This window comes from Oncorhynchus kisutch, unplaced genomic scaffold (assembly GCF_002021735.2).
Source record: "Oncorhynchus kisutch isolate 150728-3 unplaced genomic scaffold, Okis_V2 Okis05a-Okis16b_hom, whole genome shotgun sequence".
Lineage (NCBI taxonomy): Eukaryota > Metazoa > Chordata > Actinopteri > Salmoniformes > Salmonidae > Oncorhynchus > Oncorhynchus kisutch.
Window position 1 is genome coordinate 6,300,317 of NW_022261982.1, and position 26,702 is coordinate 6,327,018.

At 45.1% G+C, this 26,702-nt stretch overlaps 2 protein-coding genes across 2 annotated transcripts in view; both read right to left on the minus strand.

Annotated features, from left to right (window-relative positions):
* Window positions 1–8: 8 nt before the first annotated feature.
* LOC109885575 (growth hormone-regulated TBC protein 1-A) lies at window positions 9–15,110 on the minus strand. Its single transcript, XM_031813410.1, has 8 exons — window positions 14,456–15,110; window positions 12,853–13,004; window positions 11,680–11,847; window positions 10,313–10,437; window positions 5,054–5,150; window positions 4,510–4,682; window positions 2,546–2,731; window positions 9–1,230 (listed from the first exon to the last, which is right to left on the minus strand). Exons 1-8 carry the CDS (start codon window positions 14,566–14,568, stop codon window positions 1,138–1,140), a joined length of 1,107 nt encoding a protein of 368 aa, XP_031669270.1. The 5' UTR covers window positions 14,569–15,110; the 3' UTR covers window positions 9–1,137.
* A 283-nt stretch (window positions 15,111–15,393) lies between these two features.
* The window catches only part of LOC109885574 (uncharacterized), a 50,351-nt gene continuing 39,042 nt past the window's right edge, over window positions 15,394–26,702 (minus strand). The window contains exon 8 of the mRNA XM_031813407.1: window positions 15,394–18,767. Coding sequence (XP_031669267.1) covers window positions 16,535–18,767 — 2,233 coding nt within the window. The 3' untranslated portion in view covers window positions 15,394–16,534. The remainder of the gene's footprint in view (window positions 18,768–26,702) is intronic.

Genomic DNA, 26,702 nt, shown 5'->3' on the forward strand with positions numbered 1-26,702 from the left:
GAACAGACTGGGGAAGGAAAGTCAGTAGTTTATTTAATAATGTCTGGTGTACAGAGAATCAGGCTAGTTTCTAGTGCACTACAACAGACACTATCATTCATGTACGACGGCGCTTCAAGTCTACTTCCCAACGTCATCAGTGATGTCATCACTCAGGAGAAAAGTGCAGTCATAGAATCCAAATCTTGTTCTTAAATAAATGTTTATTCCAGTTACGATGAGCTTCAGTCAGCAACATGAATCTCACATGAGTTGGCACCCTATTCCGTATATAGTGCACTACTTTAGACCAGAGTCTACATGTAGCTAGATAGTTAATGTAGCCCTGAATGTACACATGAACTATCTAGCTACATGTGTACATTCAGGTCTACATGAACCAATGTAGATGAACACCAACGCTGGACGAAAACTCATGTTGAATTCCTGCATCTCTACAGTGCAGCCGCCGTTTGATGAATGACACCCAGCGACGTCACTCATTAAGACGACATCAGTCTGGTAACGTCCACTGCTGTCCGCGCGTCATTAAGACGACATCAGTCTGGTATCGTCCATTGCTGTCCGCGCGTCTCAGACGATCAGCGACGTCCCTCATTAAGACGACATCAGTCTGGTAACGTCCTCTGCTGTCCGCGCGTCATTAAGACATCAGTCTGGTATCGTCCACTGCTGTCCGCGCGTCTCAGACGATCATCTCTGCTTTTTCAAAATGTCACTTATTGCCAAACCACACCACATTTGAGCGTACCATGTTTTCATGTCCATTGGCTAAATATGTTTTATTTCATGTGCCTTTCATACAGTAATGACAATAGTGTAATAGACAAAAGGTTTCATTGGCATCTTTGTTGTTAATTATTGTGATAGGCTCATGTTTAACCTGTACGATGTGCCCCCACAGGATAGGTACTAATTACATTTGCTGGTACTTGTAACACCTTATTGTCACCCCTAGTAGTCTCCATACATGGTAGTCTACATAGCTACATGGTAGTCATGCTAAAGAGTACAAAACAGTCTAGGACACTGTCCCAACAGTGAGGGATAGGATCCGAGGAGAGGAGACCATTAAGGAGTGTTGGGACCCAGCCCGGAATGTGCAGTGTGTTTGATTGACAGGTCAGGAGGATGGGGTCAGGACTCCTCAGCGATGATGCGTGCTCGACACGTCTCCCGGAGCTTGGTGATGGTTGCCATGGAGAGGCTTCCGGGTTCCGTGAAGATTTTCTGGGAAAGCAGCAAGACAAAGGATTAGAGGGATGAACAGAGATCATTATGGTGTACACACACACACACACACACACACACACACAGTCTTGTACAGTTAACCTTGTGGGGACACACAATTTAGTCCCACTGAAAATCCTATTTTCCCGAACTGGAACCCATATATATCTAACCTTAACCCTAAACCCCGTAGAAATATCTAACCTTAACCCTAAACCCCGTAGAAATATCTAACCCTAACCCCCTAGAAATATCTAACCCTAACCCCCCTAGAAATATCTAACCCTAAACCCCCTAGAAATATCTAACCCTAAACCCCCTAGAAATATCTAACCCTAAACCCCCTAGAAATATCTAACCCTAAACCCCCTAGAAATATCTAACCCAAACCTTAAACCCCCTAGAAATATCTAACCCTAACCTAAAGCCCCTAGAAATATCTAACCCTAAACCTAAACCCCCTAGAAATATCTAACCCTAACCTAAAGCCCCTAGAAATATCTAACCTTAACCCTAAACCCCCTAGAAATATCTAACCTTAACCCTAAACCCCCTAGAAATATCTAACCTTAACCCTAAACCCCCTAGAAATATCTAACCTTAACCCCAAACCCCCTAGAAATATCTAACCCTAAACCCCCTAGAAATATCTAACCTTAAACCCCCTAGAAATATCTAACCTTAAACCCCCTAGAAATATCTAACCTTAACCCCCCTAGAAATATATCTAACCTTAACCCCCCTAGAAATATCTAACCTTAAACCCCCTAGAAATATCTAACCTTAACCCTAAACCATCTAGAAATATCTAACCCTAAACCCCCTAGAAATATCTAACCCTAACCCTAAACCCCCTAGAAATATCTAACCTTAACCCTAAACCCCCTAGAAATATCTAACCTTAACCCTAAACCCCCTAGAAATATCTAACCTTAACCCTAAACCCCCTAGAAATATCTAACCTTAACCCCAAACCCCCTAGAAATATCTAACCTTAACCCCAAACCCCCTAGAAATATCTAACCCTAAACCCCCTAGAAATATCTAACCCTAAACCCCCTAGAAATATCTAACCCTAACCCTAAACCCCCTAGAAATATCTAACCTTAACCCTAAACCATCTAGAAATATCTAACCCTAAACCTCCTATAAATATCTAACCCTAAACCCCCTAGAAATAGCATTTCCCCTCATGGGGACTAACAAAATGTCCCCAGTTTGTCAAATTTGTGTGTTTATTTGCTATTCTTGTGGGGACCAGAAGTTAAAACACATCCACACACATGTTCATTTCAGAGTGTGTGTGTGTGTATACCTGCATGAAGGAGTGGCAGTCCTCTACATCGGGGCCTCTGGTCATGTGTTTGAAGCAGTCACAGACGTCAGGCAGGGAACCGGCCTGTTGGACCTCAGCCTGCTGGTTCCTTATCAACGTCAGAGCCACACGGAACAGAATCTTAGAACCCTCGTAGAACAGACAGTCCCAGATACGCAGAACCGTCTGAGGACGAGAACCAAGGAGAGAGACGAGAGTCACGTTTAATGGGCCGCAGGACAGTCAGGCTTAATGGGCCCAGGACAGTCGGGCTTTAATGGGCCGCAGGACAGTCGGGCTTTAATGGGCCGCAGGACAGTCGGGCTTAATGGGCCGCAGGACAGTCGGGCTTTAATGGGCCGCAGGACAGTCGGGCTTTAATGGGCCGCAGAACAGTCGGCCTTTAATGGGCCGCAGGACAGCCAGGCTTAATGGGCCGCAGGACAGTCAGGCTTAATGGGCCGCAGGACAGTCGGGCTTTAATGGGCCGCAGGACAGTCGGGCTTTAATGGGCCGCAGGACAGTCAGGCTTAATGGGCCCAGGACAGTCGGGCTTTAATGGGCCGCAGGACAGTCGGGCTTTAATGGGCCGCAGGACAGTCGGGCTTAATGGGCCGCAGGACAGTCGGGCTTTAATGGGCCGCAGGACAGTCGGGCTTTAATGGGCCGCAGAACAGTCGGCCTTTAATGGGCCGCAGGACAGCCAGGCTTAATGGGCCGCAGGACAGTCAGGCTTAATGGGCCGCAGGACAGTCAGGCTTAATGGGCCGCAGAACAGTCGGCCTTTAATGGGCCGCAGGACAGCCAGGCTTAATGGGCCGCAGGACAGCCAGGCTTAATGGGCCGCAGGACAGTCAGGCTTAATGGGCCGCAGGACAGTCGGGCTTTAATGGGCCGCAGGACAGTCGGGCTTTAATGGGCCGCAGGACAGTCGGGCTTTAATGGGCCGCAGGACAGTCGGGCTTTAATGGGCCGCAGGACAGTCGGGCTTAATGGGCCGCAGGACAGTCGGGCTTAATGGGCCGCAGGACAGTCAGGCTTAGCTTAATGGGCCGCAGGACAGTCAGGCTTAGCTTAATGGGCCGCAGGACAGTCAGGCTTAGCTTAATGGGCCGCAGGACAGTCAGGCTTAGCTTAATGGGCCGCAGGACAGTCAGGCTTTAATGGGCCGCAGGAGAGTCTGGCTTAATGGGCCACAGGACAGTCGGGCTTAATGGGCCGCAGGACAGTCGGGCTTTAATGGGCCGCAGGACAGTCGGGCTTTAATGGGCCGCAGGACAGTCGGGCTTAATGGGCCGCAGGACAGTCGGGCTTTAATGGGCCGCAGGACAGTCGGGCTTAATGGGCCGCAGGACAGTCGGGCTTAGCTTAATGGGTTGCAGGACAGGTCATCAAGCTGAGATGGTAGACAGTGACACTAGGCATGGTGATGAAATATGTAAAGATGGTTCTTCATTATACGGTCTCTTCCCTTCCTGCTGCTCCAGGACACAGCCCTGGACTGAGTTCAGCTCAGCAGACTGACCTCCTGACACACAGAACCCATTCTGCCCTGTAAACCTGATTCAGTCCTGTTGTGGGGCTGAGTCTCTGATAAAGCTCAGCACTGATAAAACATGATTTAATAGCCCTTCTACAACAGATCACGGACCCAAACCTGACTGGGTGTTTACATGTTCAATAGTTACATCAATTTAGTAATAGTACTCCAACAACAACAAAGATGTGGCCAAAGTTTTCCCCCTAAACCCCTAGTCCCTCTCCCTAAACCCCATAGTCCCTCCCCCTAAACCCCATAGTCCCTCCCCCTAAACCCCTAGTCCCTCCCCCTAAACCCCTAGTCCCTCCCCCTAAACCCCTAGTCCCTCCCCCCTAAACCCCTAGTCCCTCCCCCCTAAACCCCCTAGTCCTCCCCCCTCACCCCTAGTCCTCCCCCCCCTAAACCCCTAGTCCTCCCCCCTCACCTCTACAGGCAGGACGTCTATGTAGAGACAGATGAACCACCTGGAGACCACCAGGGTCCACATGACGTTGTGTTGCCCCATGGCCTGCCACACAACTGGGGCTTTGGTCCTCACAAGCTCCCCTAAAACCTCCTGGTCCATCTTCAGACCCAGCATGGCTGGGGTGTAGTAGTCTGGACAGGAGACAGACAGGACACACAACTTAGTATCAACAGTCCCTTTCATTACACTGTTGTTTTTTTACTGTCGTCAAGGAACACACACACACACACACACACACACACACACACCTCAAAGATATGCGCCCTGAACTCAGTGACGAATATGATCTCAGATCAAATCCACCTGTTTGTCAGAGTGGAGCCCGAATATGCCAAGGTAGTGAGCTGGGGGCGTGATGTCATTTCCTGCGTGACATCATAGGATTACCCCCCTCCCTCCCTCCCCTCCGTGTGACGGGACATGGGTCTTAAAGAGGCTCAAGACCATGTGACCTCCGCTGGGTTATACATAGACCCACGGCAGGGAGAGAAGACAAACACACCTGGTAGTATCCTGCCCAGTAGAGCGTCCATCAGCCAGAATGATTTCTCCTCGTCTTTAGTGATGATGATGAGGTACCCAGCGATGAAGTTCATGCCCTGAAGACAAGACAGTTATTAGATACATATGAATATTACATTTCAGCCACAATACATTGTTAAGTTATAACTGTGTTTTCAATGTGTTGTTGTCTGGAGGTTGTTGACATCCTCTCCTTGACAGCTTAGTGAGGGGCACAACCCGTTCTAATTCAACAGCCCTCCCTCTCTCTCTCTCCCTTTGCCTGTCCAATACATTCTAATTCAACAGCCCTCTCTCTCTCTCTCCCTTTGCCTGTCCAATACATTCTAATTCAACAGCCCTCTCTCTCTCCCTTTGCCTGTCCAATACATTCTAATTCAACAGCCCTCTCTCTCTCTCTCTCTCTCTCTCTCTCCCTTTGCCTGTCCAATACATTCTAATTCAACAGCCCTCTCTCTCTCTCTCTCTCTCTCTCTCTCCCTTTGCCTGTCCAATACATTCTAATTCAACAGCCCTCTCTCTCTCTCCCTTTGCCTGTCCAATACATTCTAATTCAACAGCCCTCTCTCTCTCTCCCTTTGCCTGTCCAATACATTCTAATTCAACAGCCCTCTCTCTCTCTCTCTCTCTCTCTCCCTTTGCCTGTCCAATACATTCTAATTCAACAGCCCTCCCTCTCTCTCTCTCTTTGCCTGTCCAATACATTCTAATTCAACAGCCCTCCCTCTCTCTCTCTCCCTTTGCCTGTCCAATACATTCTAATTCAACAGCCCTCCCTCTCTCTCTCTCCCTTTGCCTGTCCAATACATTCTAATTCAACAGCCCTCTCTCTCTCTCTCTCTCTCTCTCTCCCTTTGCCTGTCCAATACATTCTAATTCAACAGCCCTCTCTCTCTTTCTCTCCCTCCCTTTGCCTGTCCAATACATTCTAATTCAACAGCCCTCTCTCTCTCTCTCTCTCTCTCTCTCCCTTTGCCTGTCCAATACATTCTAATTCAACAGCCCTCTCTCTCTTTCTCTCCCTCCCTTTGCCTGTCCAATACATTCTAATTCAACAGCCCTCTCTCTCTTTCTCTCCCTCCCTTTGCCTGTCCAATACATTCTAATTCAACAGCCCTCTCTCTCTTTCTCTCTCTCCCTTTGCCTGTCCAATACATTCTAATTCAACAGCCCTCTCTCTCTCTCTCTCTCCCTTTGCCTGTCCAATACATTCTAATTCAACAGCCCTCTCTCTCTCTCTCTCTCCCTTTGCCTGTCCAATACATTCTAATTCAACAGCCCTCTCTCTCTCTCCCTTTGCCTGGTCAATACATTCTAATTCAACAGCCCTCTCTCTCTCTCCCTTTGCCTGGTCAATACATTCTAATTCAACAGCCCTCTCTCTCTCTCCCTTTGCCTGTCCAATACATTCTAATTCAACAGCCCTCTCTCTCTTTCTCTCCCTCCCTTTGCCTGTCCAATACATTCTAATTCAACAGCCCTCTCTCTCTTTCTCTCTCTCCCTTTGCCTGTCCAATACATTCTAATTCAACAGCCCTCTCTCTCTCTCTCTCTCTCTCCCTTTGCCTGTCCAATACATTCTAATTCAACAGCCCTCTCTCTCTCTCTCTCTCTCTCTCTCTCCCTTTGCCTGTCCAATACATTCTAATTCAACAGCCCTCTCTCTCTCTCTCTCTCTCTCTCCCTTTGCCTGTCCAATACATTCTAATTCAACAGCCCTCTCTCTCTCTCTCTCTCTCTCCCTCCCTCCCCTCCCTCCCTCCCTTGCCAATACATTCTAATTCAACAGCCCTCTTCTCCCTCCCTCCCTTGCCAATACATTCTAATTCAACAGCCCTCTCTCTCTCTCCCTTTGCCTGGTCAATACATTCTAATTCAACAGCCCTCTCTCTCTCTCCCTTTGCCTGCTAATACAGCCTGTTGCTAAGAGGGAGAGATGAACAGGTGGACAGAGATACACTAAGCATCCCAAATGGCACCCTATTCCCTATATAGTGCACTACTTTTGAACAGGGCCCTATATAGTGCACTACTTTTGACCAGGGCCCTATATAGTACACTACTTTAGACCAGGGCCCTATATAGTGCACTACTTTTGACCAGAGTCCTATTCCCTATATAGTGCACTACTTTAGACCAGGGCCATTGGTAAAAATATGTAGTCTCTAGTAAGTAACTATTGGAATTTAAGTGATTCAACGTGTCTTTGATAGTCAAAAAGACAGACTAATAAACAGAAAAGCTGCCAATACGAGAGGGAGACAGAGAGAAGGACTGACTGTACACACACACCAAACCTTCAGCCATAATGCTGCTTCTTTGCATTGCAAAAGGCTGAAAATCTCCCTATCAAATCACACACAGTAGCCTTGTCTATTCGACATGACGTTCCAACTATAGAATTCCCATTTAGGAACAAAAGCTGATTGAATGATCGAGGAAGGGTTGGGATTCCTGAAAAGGCTAGCTGGTAATGCCTGGACCAGCCACAGGGGGCACTGTGAACACGGTGCAGTAGCAGTGAGGGCTGAGAAACAGTAGAACAGTGTTTCCCAACTCCAGTCTTCCAGGACCCCCTGATCCAACTCAATCAGGTTGATGGTCCGGGGCTACAATAATAATGTGTACTGTTGTAGAGGACTGGAGGTGGGAACCACTGTAGTAGAGGACTGGAGTTGGGAACCACTGTAGTAGAGGACTGGAGTTGGGAACCACTGTAGTAGAGGACTGGAGGTGGGAACCACTGTAGTAGAGGACTGGAGGTGGGAACCACTGTAGTAGAGGACCACCGTAGTAGAGGACTGGAGGTGGGAACCACTGTAGTAGAGGACCACTGTAGTAGAGGACTGGAGGTGGGAACCACTGTAGTAGAGGACTGGAGGTGGGAACCACTGTAGTAGAGGACCACTGTAGTAGAGGACTGGAGGTGGGAACCACTGTAGTAGAGGACTGGAGGTGGGAACCACTGTAGTAGAGGACCACTGTAGTAGAGGACTGGAGTTGGGAACCGCTGTAGTAGAGGACTGGAGTTGGGAACCACTGTAGTAGAGGACTGGAGTTGGGAACCGCTGTAGTAGAGGACTGGAGTTGGGAACCACTGTAGTAGAGGACTGGAGTTGGGAACCACTGTAGTAGAGGACTGGAGTTGGGAACCACTGTAGTAGAGGACTGGAGTTGGGAACCACTGTAGTAGAGAACTGGAGTTGGGAACCACTGTAGTAGAGGACTGGAGTTGGGAACCACTGTAGTAGAGGACTGGAGTTGGGAACCACTGTAGTAGAGGACTGGAGTTGGGAACCACTGTAGTAGAGGACTGGAGTTGGGAACCACTGTAGTAGAGGACTGGAGTTGGGAACCACTGTAGTAGAGGACTGGAGTTGGGAACCACTGTAGTAGAGGACTGGAGTTGGGAACCACTGTAGTAGAGGACTGGAGTTGGGAACCACTGTAGTAGAGGACTGGAGTTGGGAACCACTGTAGTAGAGGACTGGAGGACTGGAGTTGGGAACCACTGTAGTAGAGGACTGGAGTTGGGAACCACTGTAGTAGAGGACTGGAGTTGGGAACCACTGTAGTAGAGGACTGGAGTTGGGAACCACTGTAGTAGAGGACTGGAGGACTGGAGTTGGGAACCACTGTAGTAGAGGACTGGAGTTGGGAACCACTGTAGTAGAGGACCACTGTAGTAGAGGACTGGAGGTGGGAACCACTGTAGTAGAGGACCACTGTAGTAGAGGACTGGAGTTGGGAACCGCTGTAGTAGAGGACTGGAGTTGGGAACCACTGTAGTAGAGGACTGGAGTTGGGAACCACTGTAGTAGAGGACTGGAGTTGGGAACCACTGTAGTAGAGGACTGGAGTTGGGAACCACTGTAGTAGAGGACTGGAGTTGGGAACCACTGTAGTAGAGGACTGGAGTTGGGAACCACTGTAGTAGAGGACTGGAGTTGGGAACCACTGTAGTAGAGGACTGGAGTTGGGAACCACTGTAGTAGAGGACTGGAGTTGGGAACCACTGTAGTAGAGGACTGGAGTTGGGAACCACTGTAGTAGAGGACTGGAGTTGGGAACCACTGTAGTAGAGGACTGGAGTTGGGAACCACTGTAGTAGAGGACTGGAGTTGGGAACCACTGTAGTGGAGGACTGGAGTTGGGAACCACTGTAGTAGAGGACTGGAGTTGGGAACCACTGTAGTAGAGGACTGGAGTTGGGAACCACTGTAGTAGAGGACTGGAGGACTGGAGTTGGGAACCACTGTAGTAGAGGACTGGAGGACTGGAGTTGGGAACCACTGTAGTAGAGGACTGGAGTTGGGAACCACTGTAGTAGAGGACTGGAGTTGGGAACCACTGTAGTAGAGGACTGGAGGACTGGAGTTGGGAACCACTGTAGTAGAGGACTGGAGTTGGGAACCACTGTAGTAGAGGACCACTGTAGTAGAGGACTGGAGGTGGGAACCACTGTAGTAGAGGACCACTGTAGTAGAGGACTGGAGTTGGGAACCGCTGTAGTAGAGGACTGGAGTTGGGAACCACTGTAGTAGAGGACTGGAGTTGGGAACCACTGTAGTAGAGGACTGGAGTTGGGAACCACTGTAGTAGAGGACTGGAGTTGGGAACCACTGTAGTAGAGGACTGGAGTTGGGAACCACTGTAGTAGAGGACTGGAGTTGGGAACCACTGTAGTAGAGGACTGGAGTTGGGAACCACTGTAGTAGAGGACTGGAGTTGGGAACCACTGTAGTAGAGGACTGGAGTTGGGAACCACTGTAGTAGAGGACTGGAGTTGGGAACCACTGTAGTAGAGGACTGGAGTTGGGAACCACTGTAGTGGAGGACTGGAGTTGGGAACCACTGTAGTAGAGGACTAGAGGACTGGAGTTGGGGACCACTGTAGTAGAGGACTGGAGATGAGTGGTAAAAGGTGACTGAGCCTGTAAAGTGGAATCTGAGGCTGCCTGTGGACTCTGGTCTAAAGTAGTGCACTACATAGGGAATAGGGTCCTGGTCTAAACTAGTGCACTACATAGGGAATAGGGTCCTGGTCTAAAGTAGTGCACTACATAGGGAATAGGGCCCTGGTCTAAAGTAGTGCTCTATATAGAGAATAGGGCCCTGGTCTAAAGTAGTGCTCTATATAGAGAATAGGGCCCTGGTCTATAGTAGTGCTCTACATAGGGAATAGGGTGCCATTTGGGATGCAAACAAAGAACCGCCAGGTGTAACAGGGTAAACGTACTTGACAGTAGCCCACAGCTGGGTTGTGGTGTCCGTACGCTAGCAGCACGTTGTACAGGGTTTTCTGGAGACACGGGTTGGACGTCTTGCGGAACTGAATGTTGTCAGGAAAGGTTCTGTTCAGGTCTGCCAGGGAGACCGGTGGTTAGAATCACTACCAAAAAATAACCTGCCGCCAACTCTAAACATCTCTAACCCTTTCAGCTATTTGTCAAGGCAGAGTACAGACAGAGAGACATATCTCAGAGGTCAAGCTCCCGTGTTCAGGTGAAAATCAGCTAACCCAAGATGATCTATATCAGCTAACCCAAGATGATCTATATCAGCTAACCTGTTCAGGTGAAAATCAGCTAACCCATGATGATCTATATCAGCTAACCTGTTCAGGTGAAAATCAGCTAACCTGTTCAGGTGAAAATCAGCTAACCCATGATGATCTATATCAGTTAACCCATGATGATCTATATCAGCTAACCCATGATGATCTATATCAGCTAACCTGTTCAGGTGAAAATCAGCTAACCCATGATGATCTATATCAGCTAACCTGTTCAGGTGAAAATCAGTTAACCCATGATGATCTATATCAGCTAACCCGTGATGATCTATATCAGCTAACCCGTGATGACCTATATCAGATAACCCGTGATGACCTATATCAGATAACCCGTTCAGGTGAAATTCAGCTAACCCGTGATGATCTATAATCAGCTAACCCGTGATGACCTATATCAGCTAACCCGTTCAGGTGAAAATCAGCTAACCCGTGATGATCTATAATCAGCTAGCCCGTGATGATCTATATCAGCTAACCCGTGATGATCTATATCAGCGAACCCGTGATGATCTATATCAGCGAACCCGTGATGATCTATATCAGCGAACCCGTGATGATCTATATCAGCGAACCCGTGATGATCTATATCAGCGAACCCGTGATGATCTATAATCGGCGAACCCGTGATGACCTATATCAGCTAACCCATGATGATCTATATCAGCTAACCCATGATGATCTATATCAGCTAACCCGTGATGATCTATATCAGCTAACCCGTGATGACCTATATCAGATAACCCGTGATGACCTATATCAGCTAACCCGTTCAGGTGAAATTCAGCTAACCCGTGATGATCTATAATCAGCTAACCCGTGATGACCTATATCAGCTAACCCGTTCAGGTGAAAATCAGCTAACCCGTGATGACCTATATCAGCTAACCCATGATGATCTATATCAGCGAACCCGTGATGATCTATAATCGGCGAACCCGTGATGATCTATATCAGCTAACCCGTGATGATCTATATCAGCTAACCCGTGATGATCTATATCAGCTAACCCATGATGAGGTATATTAGCTAACCTGTGCGTATGGAGTCTACCAGCTTGGGGTCGTGCTGTTGCTTCGTAGTGTCCAGTAGAGAGTGATAGTAGCCTGGGTTCTTCTCCAGGTGCTCCTGGGCCCCGCTGGCTGACATCCAGACCAACCCTCGGTGCTCGTTGGGCACGCCCTTACGCACATACCGCTTCACTGTGGAAGTGCTTCATAAGTCAGTGATACAACTTAAGTCTCTTTTCCTCTCTCACACACACACACACCACACACACACGCCCTTACCACTTCATAAGTCAGTGATACAACTTAAGTCTCTTTTCCTCTCTCTCTCTCTCACACACACACACACACACACACCACCACACACACACCACACCACCACACACACACACACACACACCACCACACACACACCACACCACCACACACACACACACCACACCACACACACACACACACCAAACGTATCAGCTGGAAGTGGAAGCCTAAGTATTGTCCATTTGTTTACTCCGCGTGGGGGAGGGGTGGCAGGGTTAAGGGAAAATAATTGTATTTATTTTTATTTTTAAATAACATATTTACAAATAAAAATTTAGAAAATAATAAAATACACTACCAGTCAAAAGCTTGGACACCTACTCATTCATGGGTTTCTCTTTATTTGTTCTACATTGTAGAATAATAGTGAAGACATCAGAACTATGAAAAAATATCACATATGGAATCATGTCGTAACCACAAAGTGTGTCAAACAAATGAAAATATATTTTATTTTTCAGATTCTTCAAAGTAGAAAAGTTGCATCTTTGCCTTGAGGACAGCATTGCACACGCTTGGCATTCTGTCAACCAGCCTGGTTAGAGAAGACAATGCTTCTACTAGTCAAGACTCAATCTCACAGGCACAAACATGACTGGAGTCGGGTTACCGCGGTAACCTCCCGCCCTTAAAATGGGGCAGGTGAACATTTTGGTCTAATCTGTGATATTTTAGTTAATAGACTTGGGATACAAAAAAAATTAACAAATTAAACAAAATACCACATGACTTCTTAGATGTATTGTTTTAGAGACATTACAATGCATGCTCATCTGGTTTGTTGGTGTCATTTTAGCAGAAAATATATATATTGTCGCTGTTAAATAAATAAATATATAAATAGTTGATTTTATGCTCTGGCTCCGATGAAGTCCCACTCACCCTTGATGCTCTTCTCCAGCCGTCCCCGTCCCTGCAACAGCCTGGACCATCTGATGGACCTCCTGGTGAGCACGGCCAGGTACTCTGACATCAACTCCTCATACGACTCATAGTCAAAGTCCTCCAACCGCTCAAAGCCATACGGGTCCACACTGAAACAGAGACACAGCCAAACGGAGTCCCACACTGAAACAGAGTCACAGCCAAACGGAGTCCCACACTGAAACAGAGTCACAGCCATACGGAGTCCCACACTGAAACAGAGTCACAGCCATACGGAGTCCCACACTGAAACAGAGTCACAGCCAAACGGAGTTCACACTGAAACAGAGTCACAGCCAAACGGAGTCCACACTGAAACAGAGTCACAGCCAAACTGAGTCCACACTGAAACAGAGTCACAGCCATACGGGTCCACACTGAAACAGAGTCACAGCCAAACTGAGTCCACACTGAAACAGAGTCACAGCCAAACGGAGTCCACACTGAAACAGAGTCACAGCCAAACGGAGTCTAGCTAGCAGGAGTCAGAAACTAAGTCAATCTAAAGGTGATAGTGAGCGACGAGTGTAGTGAGACTGGTGAGTAGTAGTAGCATGTTTGGGAATCTGTTGTTTGCTATGGAATCTGGACACAGACTGGCCCTTTATAAGACCAGACACATTCTCCATTCAGCAGGACTGTTTTTCCAGAGGACTAGATTTAATACGATCTTAGAGCAATGATATCATGTGGATTAGTGACCTAATGGGATTTTCCCCAATTGAATACTGAAAGGTGGTTGAGTAAAACCACACTGTGGAAAGGAAGGAGGAGGAGAGGAAAGGAGAGGAAGAATGAGCCCTGAGAGACAACCAATGTTATTATAGTAAACTAAAACATGAAAAACGATTATATTTTACTCCAAAACAAACTAGTATAAATACAAAAAATGTTTTTAAATCATGATGTATGTTTGAACTAAAATAAATAAAACACTAAACTATAATCACCGTGGGGGCCACAACGTGTACCCGATCATGTAGAAAAAGATACAACCTAAAAAAAAAACTCTGTGAACTTCAACAAAGCGTTGCCCTGGCAGCCTAATGTTTTGGTTGGGAACTTTTCCTAGCCAACAATGTTCATCGATTACACTGTGTTTAAATGTTCACAACAGCGGAGGACTCCTGTGCATAGCACAACACGTGTGACTAGCTACTAAAACGTGTGTAATCTCCATGGTGGGGGGACGGGGTGTCGGGTGGAGGGTGTGAGGCAGCTTGGAATAGTGCACATGCCATTACGAAGGACGGAGTCCAACAGTCCTCTCATTCTCAACACATCAACTTAGCTAGCGAACTACTGTATGAGGTAGCTTTGCAAAACACAAGTACAACCAACACCTGCCGTGGTTTTGTCGTTAGCCAGATTGACTAGCTAGCGTTGGCCATTTTTTGTTTTTACATAACTCTCCCTAAAATTGTTTAACTTTTGTTTAACGCTAAGAACATTCAATTGGCAGGTGTATGGTGATAGGGACGTGCAAAAATATACAAAGCTTCGTAGCCAGCTAGTTTGTTAAATTGGCATGTAACTTTTACAGGCTATAAAGAGTGGCTACCTGTGCACTCTCTCTTTGGCGCTGCTGCCGCTGGGAGGAGAGTTGATAGTTGAGTTCAGGCTGCGAAGTGGCGGCGAGCGAACCCTGTTATCTTTGTTGTTTTTCTTTTCCATGAGTGAACCCAAATATATTCCAAAATATGCCGTGGAAATATGGCCTAAACGTTTAGTTAATCGCAGTAGGCTATTCTGTAGTCCAGAAGTTGAAACGGTATCGCTGCTCTCTTCATGAAGCGAGTCCCACAACTGCAAGTCCCAGGCGTGGACTCGGATGCCGATCAGGGACAGTCGAAGAGTCACTCGATGTCCCAGACAGTCAAACAACCGAGAGTTGTATTGACCCACCCGAGGCACAAGCAAATTTATCTGGAAGAGGAGAGTAAAGTGTCTCGATCTTTCATCCTATCTGGAAGAGAGAACCCCGTTTATGCACCTGGATTTGTACTTTGGTGGCTGAAACTGGAGAGCAACCGCAATCTGGTAACAACTATGTTAAACGCGATCGGCTGACTCCACAGCGTCTCGAAACATGGTCCATAATTAATAAATATATTGAAATGTCTATGAATCTGCCGGGTGGTTTCTTTCCATGTTTTCCAAGGTAGAACGCCTGACTGTGCCCGAGCTCCGCTTAGCCTCGGGGCGCATGTCAATCAAGCATGAGCGGGAAATAGAACCGCCCTCTCATAAATATTCTAGGTACCCAAATCCAAAAACGATCAGCGATGAAATAACAAACCTATTCGATTATATATAATCACATCTCATTTTCTTACATTTTACTTCGTAATATACTTGGTTTACAAAATGTCAACAATGCCACGTCATGATAACGGAATAGGGAAACCCTTCTGACGCTTACCTTTAGCCACTCCCCCCTGACAGGTGATTTTTACAGTAGATGACGTCATGCATCACACATACCATGACACAAATCATTGTAAAAAAAAAAAAATCTCTGTTAAATTTCTGAAATTAATATTTGAAGTAGCTACATCTTCAAATTAGTATGAATCTAAAGACATATCCTCATATACAGTTGTATGTCTTTGTGTGTTTGAGCATAACCCATCAATACAAGTGCACATCGTCCATTTCTTAGCATAAAAATAGTGTGTTTAGGGCTGTTTTTCCACCCGTCAGTGAAAGGCGACTGGTGTGAATAGTATGAGATAAGTGGGTTATTTCCCCAGGTTATAGTCCATGTCTGTAGCCAAAACACTGGCAGTGAGGGCACATTTACCGTGTTGTGGTCGTAGAACATCTAGCTGGCACACAAACAACCTGTGCGGGTGTATCTGTCACCTTGGAACATTCCAGAAAAAAATTAACCCTCTGGGGGTCAACATTTGAACAAAGATTCTCTTGTAAATCTTCATTGATACATGTCGCGGCCAAATATGTCCCTAATCTCGGAGATTATTCTAATGACATTAAATTAAATGTATGGTACCTTAGTTCCGGTTTACTTGTGATAACGACAATAGTCACGAGCCTTAGGGAGAGTATAGATACGCCAAGGTCAGTAGAGCTAACTCAAACCGGCTAATGAATGAAAGGTTGATTCGAAGGGAACAGTAAAACTGTTTCAGATTGATCACAACGTCAACAATACAATAACTACAAGATAAGGGATTGAGTTTCTTTAATCTGATAAAGAGCAGAGGTTCGTTTGACTCGGTTGTCATAGCTACAGTTTAAGTCCTGATATTCTTGCTTCACATTGTTTTCCACGAAAATCCCATTCTAAAGATTAGGCTTAGCTTAGTCAATGTTTAACACCGCTGTTCTGTTTGTCTTTCCACTGTTACAGTACGGACGACACACGCGCACACACACACACACACACACACACACGCTACTCTACTTAGAGCATTACACAGCTTCTGAGTAATCACCACACGTAGAGCGTAGGCTGCTTCCTGCAACCCCACGGCTTTCAGAGGACAGCAACACATGGGATAGCTGGCATGACCTTGAAGGTGTATTGTGTTTCACTGTGAGGAGAGAGAATGTTCAGAAGGCTTTTATCCTTCACAGAAGGACGCATCACTGAAGTCAGAGTGAGTGGACGAGTGACTTAGAAATTAAAGGTATCTGTGAATCGGATGATTCTGGGTTTATAAATCAGTTTCGCAGAAGGGTCGCTGTAGTTTAACGTCCTGTACTTTGGTCTCTCCTGCTTTTCTGTCTGTAGTCTTTCTGGCTCTGCAACACTTGAACCACGCATAGTGATGACATCATCTTTGTGTGACATCACAGCGCTACCCTGCCCCTCCCCCTCCCCACTTTGCAGTGCCATGAGGACATTTACTTCCTGTTTGGCTTCATGTGGGCGGTGCTCCTGGTTGGACGTTGTGGGCGCTGATGGCAGGAAGCAAAGGTCAAGATCAGGGGTTGTGGGGACAGAGGTCATGACATCAGGGGTCGTAGATTCAGAAGGTGGGGGTGAGAGGCTGGCGTTATGGGCCTGGCCCAGTTCTGATGGTTCTGATTCTGAGCCGTGGGCCCTCCTAGGGATGGGGTATCTGGGCTGGCCTCTCTGGGTGGACCGGTGTTGGGGTGGATCCATGTACTGTTTTTTACAGGGGTAGGAGAGATGTGAGCCTTCCAGGGTCCTGGTTTTGGACCCTAACCCTGAGTATTTCTGTGCTGGTGGATCCACAGAGGAAGCTAGTGCCCACACAGGAGGACAAGGGAGCAGCGTTGCCAGGTACCCAGACTGCAAGGCCTCTACCTCAGGTATCCCTACCTGGGGTGCTGGGGGAGACCACTGGACCACTGCAGCAGAGCAGAGCAGCTCTACCTGCACATAGCTGAGCTCCTGACCTAAGACCTGTACCTTTAATTCCTTATCTGAAACCTGTGCCTTGACCTCCTGACCTGTAACCTGTGCCTTGAGCTCCTGACCTGAAACTTCAACTTCACTGTCTTGATCAGGATCCTGATTTTCCTGATGTGAAGCCTGTACCACCACTTCCTGACCCACTGAGGCCTTAACTTCAATGTTTTCACTCTGAACCTTTAGCTCCTTGTTAAATTCTGAACCATGGCCTTCTCGTCTTTGACCTGAGCTAACAATCTGTTCTTGGTTCGTACCCAGAGTCTCTACCTGTTGGTTCGTACCCAGAGTCTCTACTTGTTGGTTCGTACCCAGAGTCTCTACCTGTTGGTTCATACCCAGAGTCTCTACCTGTTGGTTCATACCCAGAGTCTCTACCTGTTGGTTCGTACCCTGAATCTCTACCTGTTGGTTCGTACCCAGAGTCTCTACCTGTTGATTAGCACCGCAAACTTCTACCTCCTTAATTGAATCCTGAATCTGACCTTCAGTTTCTTGATCTGAACCTGGAGCCCTTATCTGCTTATTGACTACAGAGTGACCTTTCACCTTCTGATTCCAGTTCCTCCCTTTTCTGTGTTGAAGTGAATCCTTCAGACCAGCTACTGTCTTCTCTGATCCTCTATCTCCTTCCTGTACTCCATAGGGGTTCTCTTTCCTCTGCTGTCCCCAGCCTTTACTCTTAACCTGTTGCTTCACTGAACTCTGACCTTTGACGGGTTGACCTGGTTGACCTAAGCACTGTTGTCCCTCTGCTTCCTGACGACTCACTAATTCTTTGACACGTCCAGAGGAGCTGGTACCAGGAGAGGAGCTTTTCTTCTGGCAACTCACGTCACTTCCCCGGTGCACCGTCACCATGGTTTCAAACTTGTCCATTATGGCAGACAGTAGCTGCCCCTTGCCGATTGCTCGGGGTCTTTTCGACGCTCCTCCCACCTGTGTGGCCCCTCCCCTCTCTTTCTGCGTTGCTGCGGCAAACCTGGTCATCACATCCTTAACAGTGTTCCCCTTTCTCACTCCACGTCCTGTTTTGGGAAAGCAGCCCTCAACCTGTCCACTAGGGGCCTCTCTGCCATGGCTCTGGCTCCCACAGCCTCCCCCTCTGGAGGACAGTGCCAGGGCCCCCACCTCCCGGCGGTGAGTGAGCGGAGGGTTGGGGGTGTTCCTCAGGAACTTGGCCTGGAGAAGCTGGAAGGAGGTGAGGCGTCTAGAGACGTCGCTCCCTGCTGGTCGACCTCCACACCTGCTGAACTGGGGCACCTCCAACCCCACACTGACCTCCAGCCCTAACCTCTCAGGGGGCCTCGCGGTGGGGCTCCGGCCGGGCAGGTCCTGGGTTAAGTAGTGGAGCAGGCTCTCCAGAACCCCTCTGAGCTCCGGGCGGGTCGTCCGGTCCCAAACCAGCCTCCTCAGGGTTCTGGTGTCCACAATGAGGCCTGATGGCCCTGCATTCGCTGCTCTCTCTGCTCTGTAGGGAAACATAAGGGCCTAGCTTTGTTCTCAGGACAGAACAGGGAACATAGAAATAGAATCTAGATTGTATTTCTGTGACGGAAACATCCTGTGATAGGGCTTACTAACCTCGACCATCTCTGTACAACTATAACCTCTACCATCTCTGTACAACTATAACCTCTACCATCTCTGTACTACTATAACCTCTACCATCTCTGTACTATAACCTCTACCATCTCTGTACTATAACCTCTACCATCTCTGTACTATAACCTCTACCATCTCTGTACTATAACCTCTACCATCTCTGTACTATAGCAACCTCTATAATCTCTGTACTATAACCTCTACCATCTCTGTACTATAACCTCTACCATCTCTGTACCTATATAACCTCTACCATCTCTGTACCTATATAACCTCTACCATCTCTGTACTATAAACTCTACCATCTCTGTACTGTAACCTCTACCATCTCTGTACTGTAACCTCTACCATCTCTGTACTATAACCTCTACAATCTCTGTACTATAACCTCTACCATCTCTGTACTATAACCTCTACATTCTCTGTACTACTATAACCTCTACCATCTCTGTACTATAAACTCTACCATCTCTGTACTGTAACCTCTACCATCTCTGTACTGTAACCTCTACCATCTCTGTACTATAACCTCTACCATCTCTGTACTACTATAACCTCTACCATCTCTGTACTACTATAACCTCTACCATCTCTGTACTACTATAACCTCTACCATCTCTGTACTACTATAACCTCTACCATCTCTGTACTACTATAACCTCTACCATCTCTGTACTACTATAACCTCTACCATCTCTGTACTATAACCTCTACCATCTCTGTACTGTAACCTCTATCATCTCTGTACTACTATAACCTCTACCATCTCTGTACTACTATAACCTCTACCATCTCTGTACTACTATAACCTCTACCATCTCTGTAGTACTATAACCTCTATCATCTCTGTACTATAACCTCTATCATCTCTGTACTATAACCTCTACCATCTCTGTACTATAACCTCTACCATCTCTGTACTATAACCTCTACCATCTCTGTACTGTAACCTCTATCATCTCTGTACTATAACCTCTACCATCTCTGTACTATAACCTCTACCATCTCTGTACTATAACCTCTACCATCTCTGTACTACTATAACCTCTACCATCTCTGTACTACTATAACCTCTACCATCTCTGTACTACTATAACCTCTACCATCTCTGTACTATAACCTCTACCATCTCTGTACTATAGCAACCTCTATAATCTCTGTACTATAACCTCTACCATCTCTGTACTATAACCTCTACCATCTCTGTACCTATATAACCTCTACCATCTCTGTACCTATATAACCTCTACCATCTCTGTACTATAAACTCTACCATCTCTGTACTGTAACCTCTACCATCTCTGTACTGTAACCTCTACCATCTCTGTACTATAACCTCTACAATCTCTGTACTATAACCTCTACCATCTCTGTACTATAACCTCTACCATCTCTGTACTACTATAACCTCTACCATCTCTGTACTACTATAACCTCTACCATCTCTGTACTACTATAACCTCTACCATCTCTGTACTACTATAACCTCTACCATCTCTGTACTACTATAACCTCTACCATCTCTGTACTACTATAACCTCTACCATCTCTGTACTACTATAACCTCTACCATCTCTGTACTATAACCTCTACCATCTCTGTACTGTAACCTCTATCATCTCTGTACTACTATAACCTCTACCATCTCTGTACTACTATAACCTCTACCATCTCTGTACTACTATAACCTCTACCATCTCTGTAGTACTATAACCTCTATCATCTCTGTACTATAACCTCTATCATCTCTGTACTATAACCTCTACCATCTCTGTACTATAACCTCTACCATCTCTGTACTATAACCTCTACCATCTCTGTACTATAACCTCTACCATCTCTGTACTGTAACCTCTACCATCTCTGTACTATAACCTCTACAATCTCTGTACTATAACCTCTACATCTCTGTACTATAACCTCTACCATCTCTGTACTATAACCTCTACCATCTCTGTACTACTATAACCTCTACCATCTCTGTACTATAAACTCTACCATCTCTGTACTGTAACCTCTACCATCTCTGTACTGTAACCTCTACCATCTCTGTACTATAACCTCTACCATCTCTGTACTACTATAACCTCTACCATCTCTGTACTACTATAACCTCTACCATCTCTGTACTACTATAACCTCTACCATCTCTGTACTACTATAACCTCTACCATCTCTGTACTACTATAACCTCTACCATCTCTGTACTACTATAACCTCTACCATCTCTGTACTACTATAACCTCTACCATCTCTGTACTATAACCTCTACCATCTCTGTACTGTAACCTCTATCATCTCTGTACTACTATAACCTCTACCATCTCTGTACTACTATAACCTCTACCATCTCTGTACTACTATAACCTCTACCATCTCTGTAGTACTATAACCTCTATCATCTCTGTACTATAACCTCTATCATCTCTGTACTATAACCTCTACCATCTCTGTACTATAACCTCTACCATCTCTGTACTATAACCTCTACCATCTCTGTACTGTAACCTCTATCATCTCTGTACTATAACCTCTACCATCTCTGTACTATAACCTCTACCATCTCTGTACTATAACCTCTACCATCTCTGTACTACTATAACCTCTACCATCTCTGTACTACTATAACCTCTACCATCTCTGTACTACTATAACCTCTACCATCTCTGTACTACTATAACCTCTACCATCTCTGTACTATAGCAACCTCTATAATCTCTGTACTATAACCTCTACCATCTCTGTACTATAACCTCTACCATCTCTGTACCTATATAACCTCTACCATCTCTGTACCTATATAACCTCTACCATCTCTGTACTATAAACTCTACCATCTCTGTACTGTAACCTCTACCATCTCTGTACTGTAACCTCTACCATCTCTGTACTATAACCTCTACAATCTCTGTACTATAACCTCTACAATCTCTGTACTATAACCTCTACCATCTCTGTACTATAACCTCTACCATCTCTGTACTACTATAACCTCTACCATCTCTGTACTACTATAACCTCTACCATCTCTGTACTACTATAACCTCTACCATCTCTGTACTACTATAACCTCTACCATCTCTGTACTACTATAACCTCTACCATCTCTGTACTACTATAACCTCTACCATCTCTGTACTACTATAACCTCTACCATCTCTGTACTATAACCTCTACCATCTCTGTACTGTAACCTCTATCATCTCTGTACTACTATAACCTCTACCATCTCTGTACTACTATAACCTCTACCATCTCTGTACTACTATAACCTCTACCATCTCTGTAGTACTATAACCTCTATCATCTCTGTACTATAACCTCTATCATCTCTGTACTATAACCTCTACCATCTCTGTACTATAACCTCTACCATCTCTGTACTATAACCTCTACCATCTCTGTACTATAACCTCTACCATCTCTGTACTGTAACCTCTATCATCTCTGTACTATAACCTGTACCATCTCTGTACTATAACCTCTACCATCTCTGTACTATAACCTCTACCATCTCTCTACTACTATAACCTCTACCATCTCTGTACTACTATAACCTCTACCATCTCTGTACTACTATAACCTCTACCATCTCTGTACTATAACCTCTACCATCTCTGTACTACTATAACCTCTATCATCTCTGTACTATAACCTCTACCATCTCTGTACTACTATAACCTCTACCATCTCTGTACTACTATAACCTCTACCATCTCTGTACTACTATAACCTCTATCATCTCTGTACTATAACCTCTACCATCTCTGTACTATAACCTCTACCATCTCTGTACTATAACCTCTACCATCTCTGTACTATAACCTCTACCATCTCTGTACTACTATAACCTCTACCATCTCTGTACTATAATCTCTACCATCTCTGTACTACTATAACCTCTACCATCTCTGTACTATAACCTCTACCATCTCTGTACTATAACCTCTACCATCTCTGTACTATAACCTCTACCATCTCTGTACTATAACCTCTACCATCTCTGTACTACTATAACCTCTACCATCTCTGTACTATAACCTCTACCATCTCTGTACTATAACCTCTACCATCTCTGTACTACTATAACCTCTACCATCTCTGCACTATAACCTCTACCATCTCTTCACTATAACCTCTACCATCTCTGTACTATAACCTCTACCATCTCTGTACTACTATAACCTCTACCATCTCTGTACTACTATAACCTCTACCATCTCTGTACTACTATAACCTCTACCATCTCTGTACTACTATAACCTCTACCATCTCTGTACTACTATAACCTCTACCATCTCTGTACTACTATAACCTCTACCATCTCTGTACTACTATAACCTCTACCATCTCTGTACTATAACCTCTACCATCTCTGTACTGTAACCTCTATCATCTCTGTACTACTATAACCTCTACCATCTCTGTACTACTATAACCTCTACCATCTCTGTACTACTATAACCTCTACCATCTCTGTAGTACTATAACCTCTATCATCTCTGTACTATAACCTCTATCATCTCTGTACTATAACCTCTACCATCTCTGTACTATAACCTCTACCATCTCTGTACTATAACCTCTACCATCTCTGTGACGATAAACTCTACCATCTCCTGTACTGTAACCTCTATCCATCTCTGTATCTATAACCCGCTACCAATCGCTTGTACTATTAACCTCTACCATCTCTGTACTATAACCTCTTACCAATCTCTCTACTACTATACCTCTACATCTCTGTACTACTATAACCTTCTTACCATCTCTTGACTACATATTAACCTCTACCATCTCGGTACTATAACCTCTACCATCTCGTACTACTATAACCTCTATCATCTGCTGTACTATACCTCTACCATCTCTGTACTACTATAAACCGCTACCCTCTCTGTTTTTTATGATACTGATAACCCTACCATCTCTTGTACTACTATACCTCTATCATCTCTGTACTTATAACCTCTACCATCTCTGTACTATAACTCTACCATTCTGTACTATAACCTCTTACCATCTCTGACTACTATAACCTCTACCATCTCTGTACTATAAACCTCTACCATCTCTGTACTATAACCTCTACCATCTCTGTACTATAACCTCTACCATCTCTGTACGTATAACCTCTACCATCTTCTGTACTATAACCTCTACCATCTCTGTACTACTATAACCTCTACCATCTCTGTACTATAACCCTACCATCTCTGTACTATAACCTCTACCATCTCTGTACTACTATAACCTCTACCATCTCTGCACTATAACCTCTACCATCTCTTCACTATAACCTCTACCATCTCTGTACTATAACCTCTACCATCTCTGTAACTCTACCATCTCTGTACTATACCTCTACCATCTCTGTACTATAACCTCTACCATCTCTGTACTATAACCTCTACCATCTCTGTACTACTATAACCTCTACCATCTCTGTACTACTATAACCTCTACCATCTCTGTACTATAACCTCTACCATCTCTGTACTATAAACCTCTACCATCTCTGTACTATAACCTCTACCATCTCTGTACTATAACCTCTACCATCTCTGTACTATAACCTCTACCATCTCTGTATACTATAACCTCTACCATCTCTGTACTATAACCTCTACCATCTCTGTACTATAACCTCTACCATCTCTGTACTATAACCTCTACCATCTCTGTACTACTATAACCTCTACCATCTCTGTACTATAACCTCTACCATCTCTGTACTATAACCTCTACCATCTCTGTACTATAACCTCTACCATCTCTGTACTATAACCTCTACCATCTCTGTACTATAACCTCTACCATCTCTGTACTGTAACCTCTACCATCTCTGTACTACTATAACCTCTATCATCTCTGTACTATAACCTCTACCATCTCTGTACTATAACCTCTACCATCTCTGTACTACTATAACCTCTACCATCTCTGTACTATAACCTCTACCATCTCTGTACTACTATAACCTCTACCATCTCTGTACTACTATAACCTCTACCATCTCTGTACTATAACCTCTACCATCTCTGTACTATAATCTCTACCATCTCTGTACTATAACCTCTACCATCTCTGTACTATAACCTCTACCATCTCTGTACTACTATAACCTCTACCATCTCTGTACTACTATAACCTCTACCATCTCTGTACTACTATAACTCTACCATCTCTGTACTACTATAACCTCTACCATCTCTGTACTACTATAACCTCTATCATCTCTGTACTATAACCTCTACCATCTCTGTACTACTATAACCTCTACCATCTCTGTACTACTATAACCTCTACCATCTCTGTACTACTATAACCTCTATCATCTCTGTACTATAACCTCTACCATCTCTGTACTATAACCTCTACCATCTCTGTACTATAACCTCTACCATCTCTGTACTATAACCTCTACCATCTCTGTACTATAACCTCTACCATCTCTGTACTACTATAACCTCTACCATCTCTGTACTATAACCTCTACATCTCTGTACTACTATAACCTCTACCATCTCTGTACTATAACCTCTACCATCTCTGTACTATAACCTCTACCATCTCTGTACTACTATAACCTCTACCATGGACAATTCATTCTTTATACATGACAGAATATTCATTCCTTGTTCAGTACATTAGCTGCAGCAGCAGATTTAGGGATGATTGAGATTTTAGACTGTGTAGTTGATGTGTAACAGGGACTGTGTAGTTGATGTGTAACAGGGACTGTGTAGTTGATGTGTAACAGGGACTGTGTAGTTGATGTGTAACAGGGACTGTGTAGTTGATGTGTAACAGGGACTGTGTAGTTGATGTGTAACAGGGACTGTGTAACAGGGACTGTGGCTAAAAGCTAACAGTTGATGTGTAACAGGGACTGTGTAGTTGATGTGTAACAGGGACTGTGTAGTTGATGTGTAACAGGGACTGTGTAGTTGATGTGTAACAGGGACTGTGTAGTTGATATGTAACAGGGGACTGTGTAGTTGATGTGTAACAGGGACTGTGTAGTTGATGTGTAACAGGGACTGTGTAGTTGATGTGTAACAGGGACTGTGTAGTTGATGTGTAACAGTTGATGTGTAACAGGGACTGTGTAGTTGATGTGTAACAGGGACTGTGTAGTTGATGTGTAACAGGGACTGTGTAGTTGATGTGTAACAGGGACTGTGTAGTTGATGTGTAACAGGGACTGTGTAGTTGATGTGTAACAGGGACTGTGTCGTTGATGTGTAACAGGGACTGTGTAGTTGATGTGTGACAGGGACTGTGTAGTTGATGTGTAACAGGGACTGTGTAGTTGATGTGTAACAGGGACTGTGTAGTTGATGTGTAACAGGGACTGTTTAGTTGATGTGTAACAGGGACTGTTTAGTTGATGTGTAACAGTTGATGTGTAACAGGGACTGTGTAGTTGATGTGTAACAGGGACTGTGTAGTTGATGTGTAACAGGGACTGTGTAGTTGATGTGTAACAGGGACTGTTTAGTTGATCTATAACAGGGAATGTGTAGTTGATGTGTAACAGGGACTGTTTAGTTGATGTGTAACAGGGACTGTGTAGTTGATGTGTAACAGGGACTGTGTAGTTGATGTGTAACAGAGACTGTGTAGTTGATGTGTAACAGGGACTGTGTAGTTGATGTGTAACAGGGACTGTGTAGTTGATGTGTAACAGGGACTGTGTAGTTGATGTGTAACGGGGACTGTGTAGTTGATGTGTAACAGTTGATGTGTAACAGGGACTGTGTAGTTGATGTGTAACAGGGACTGTGTAGTTGATGTG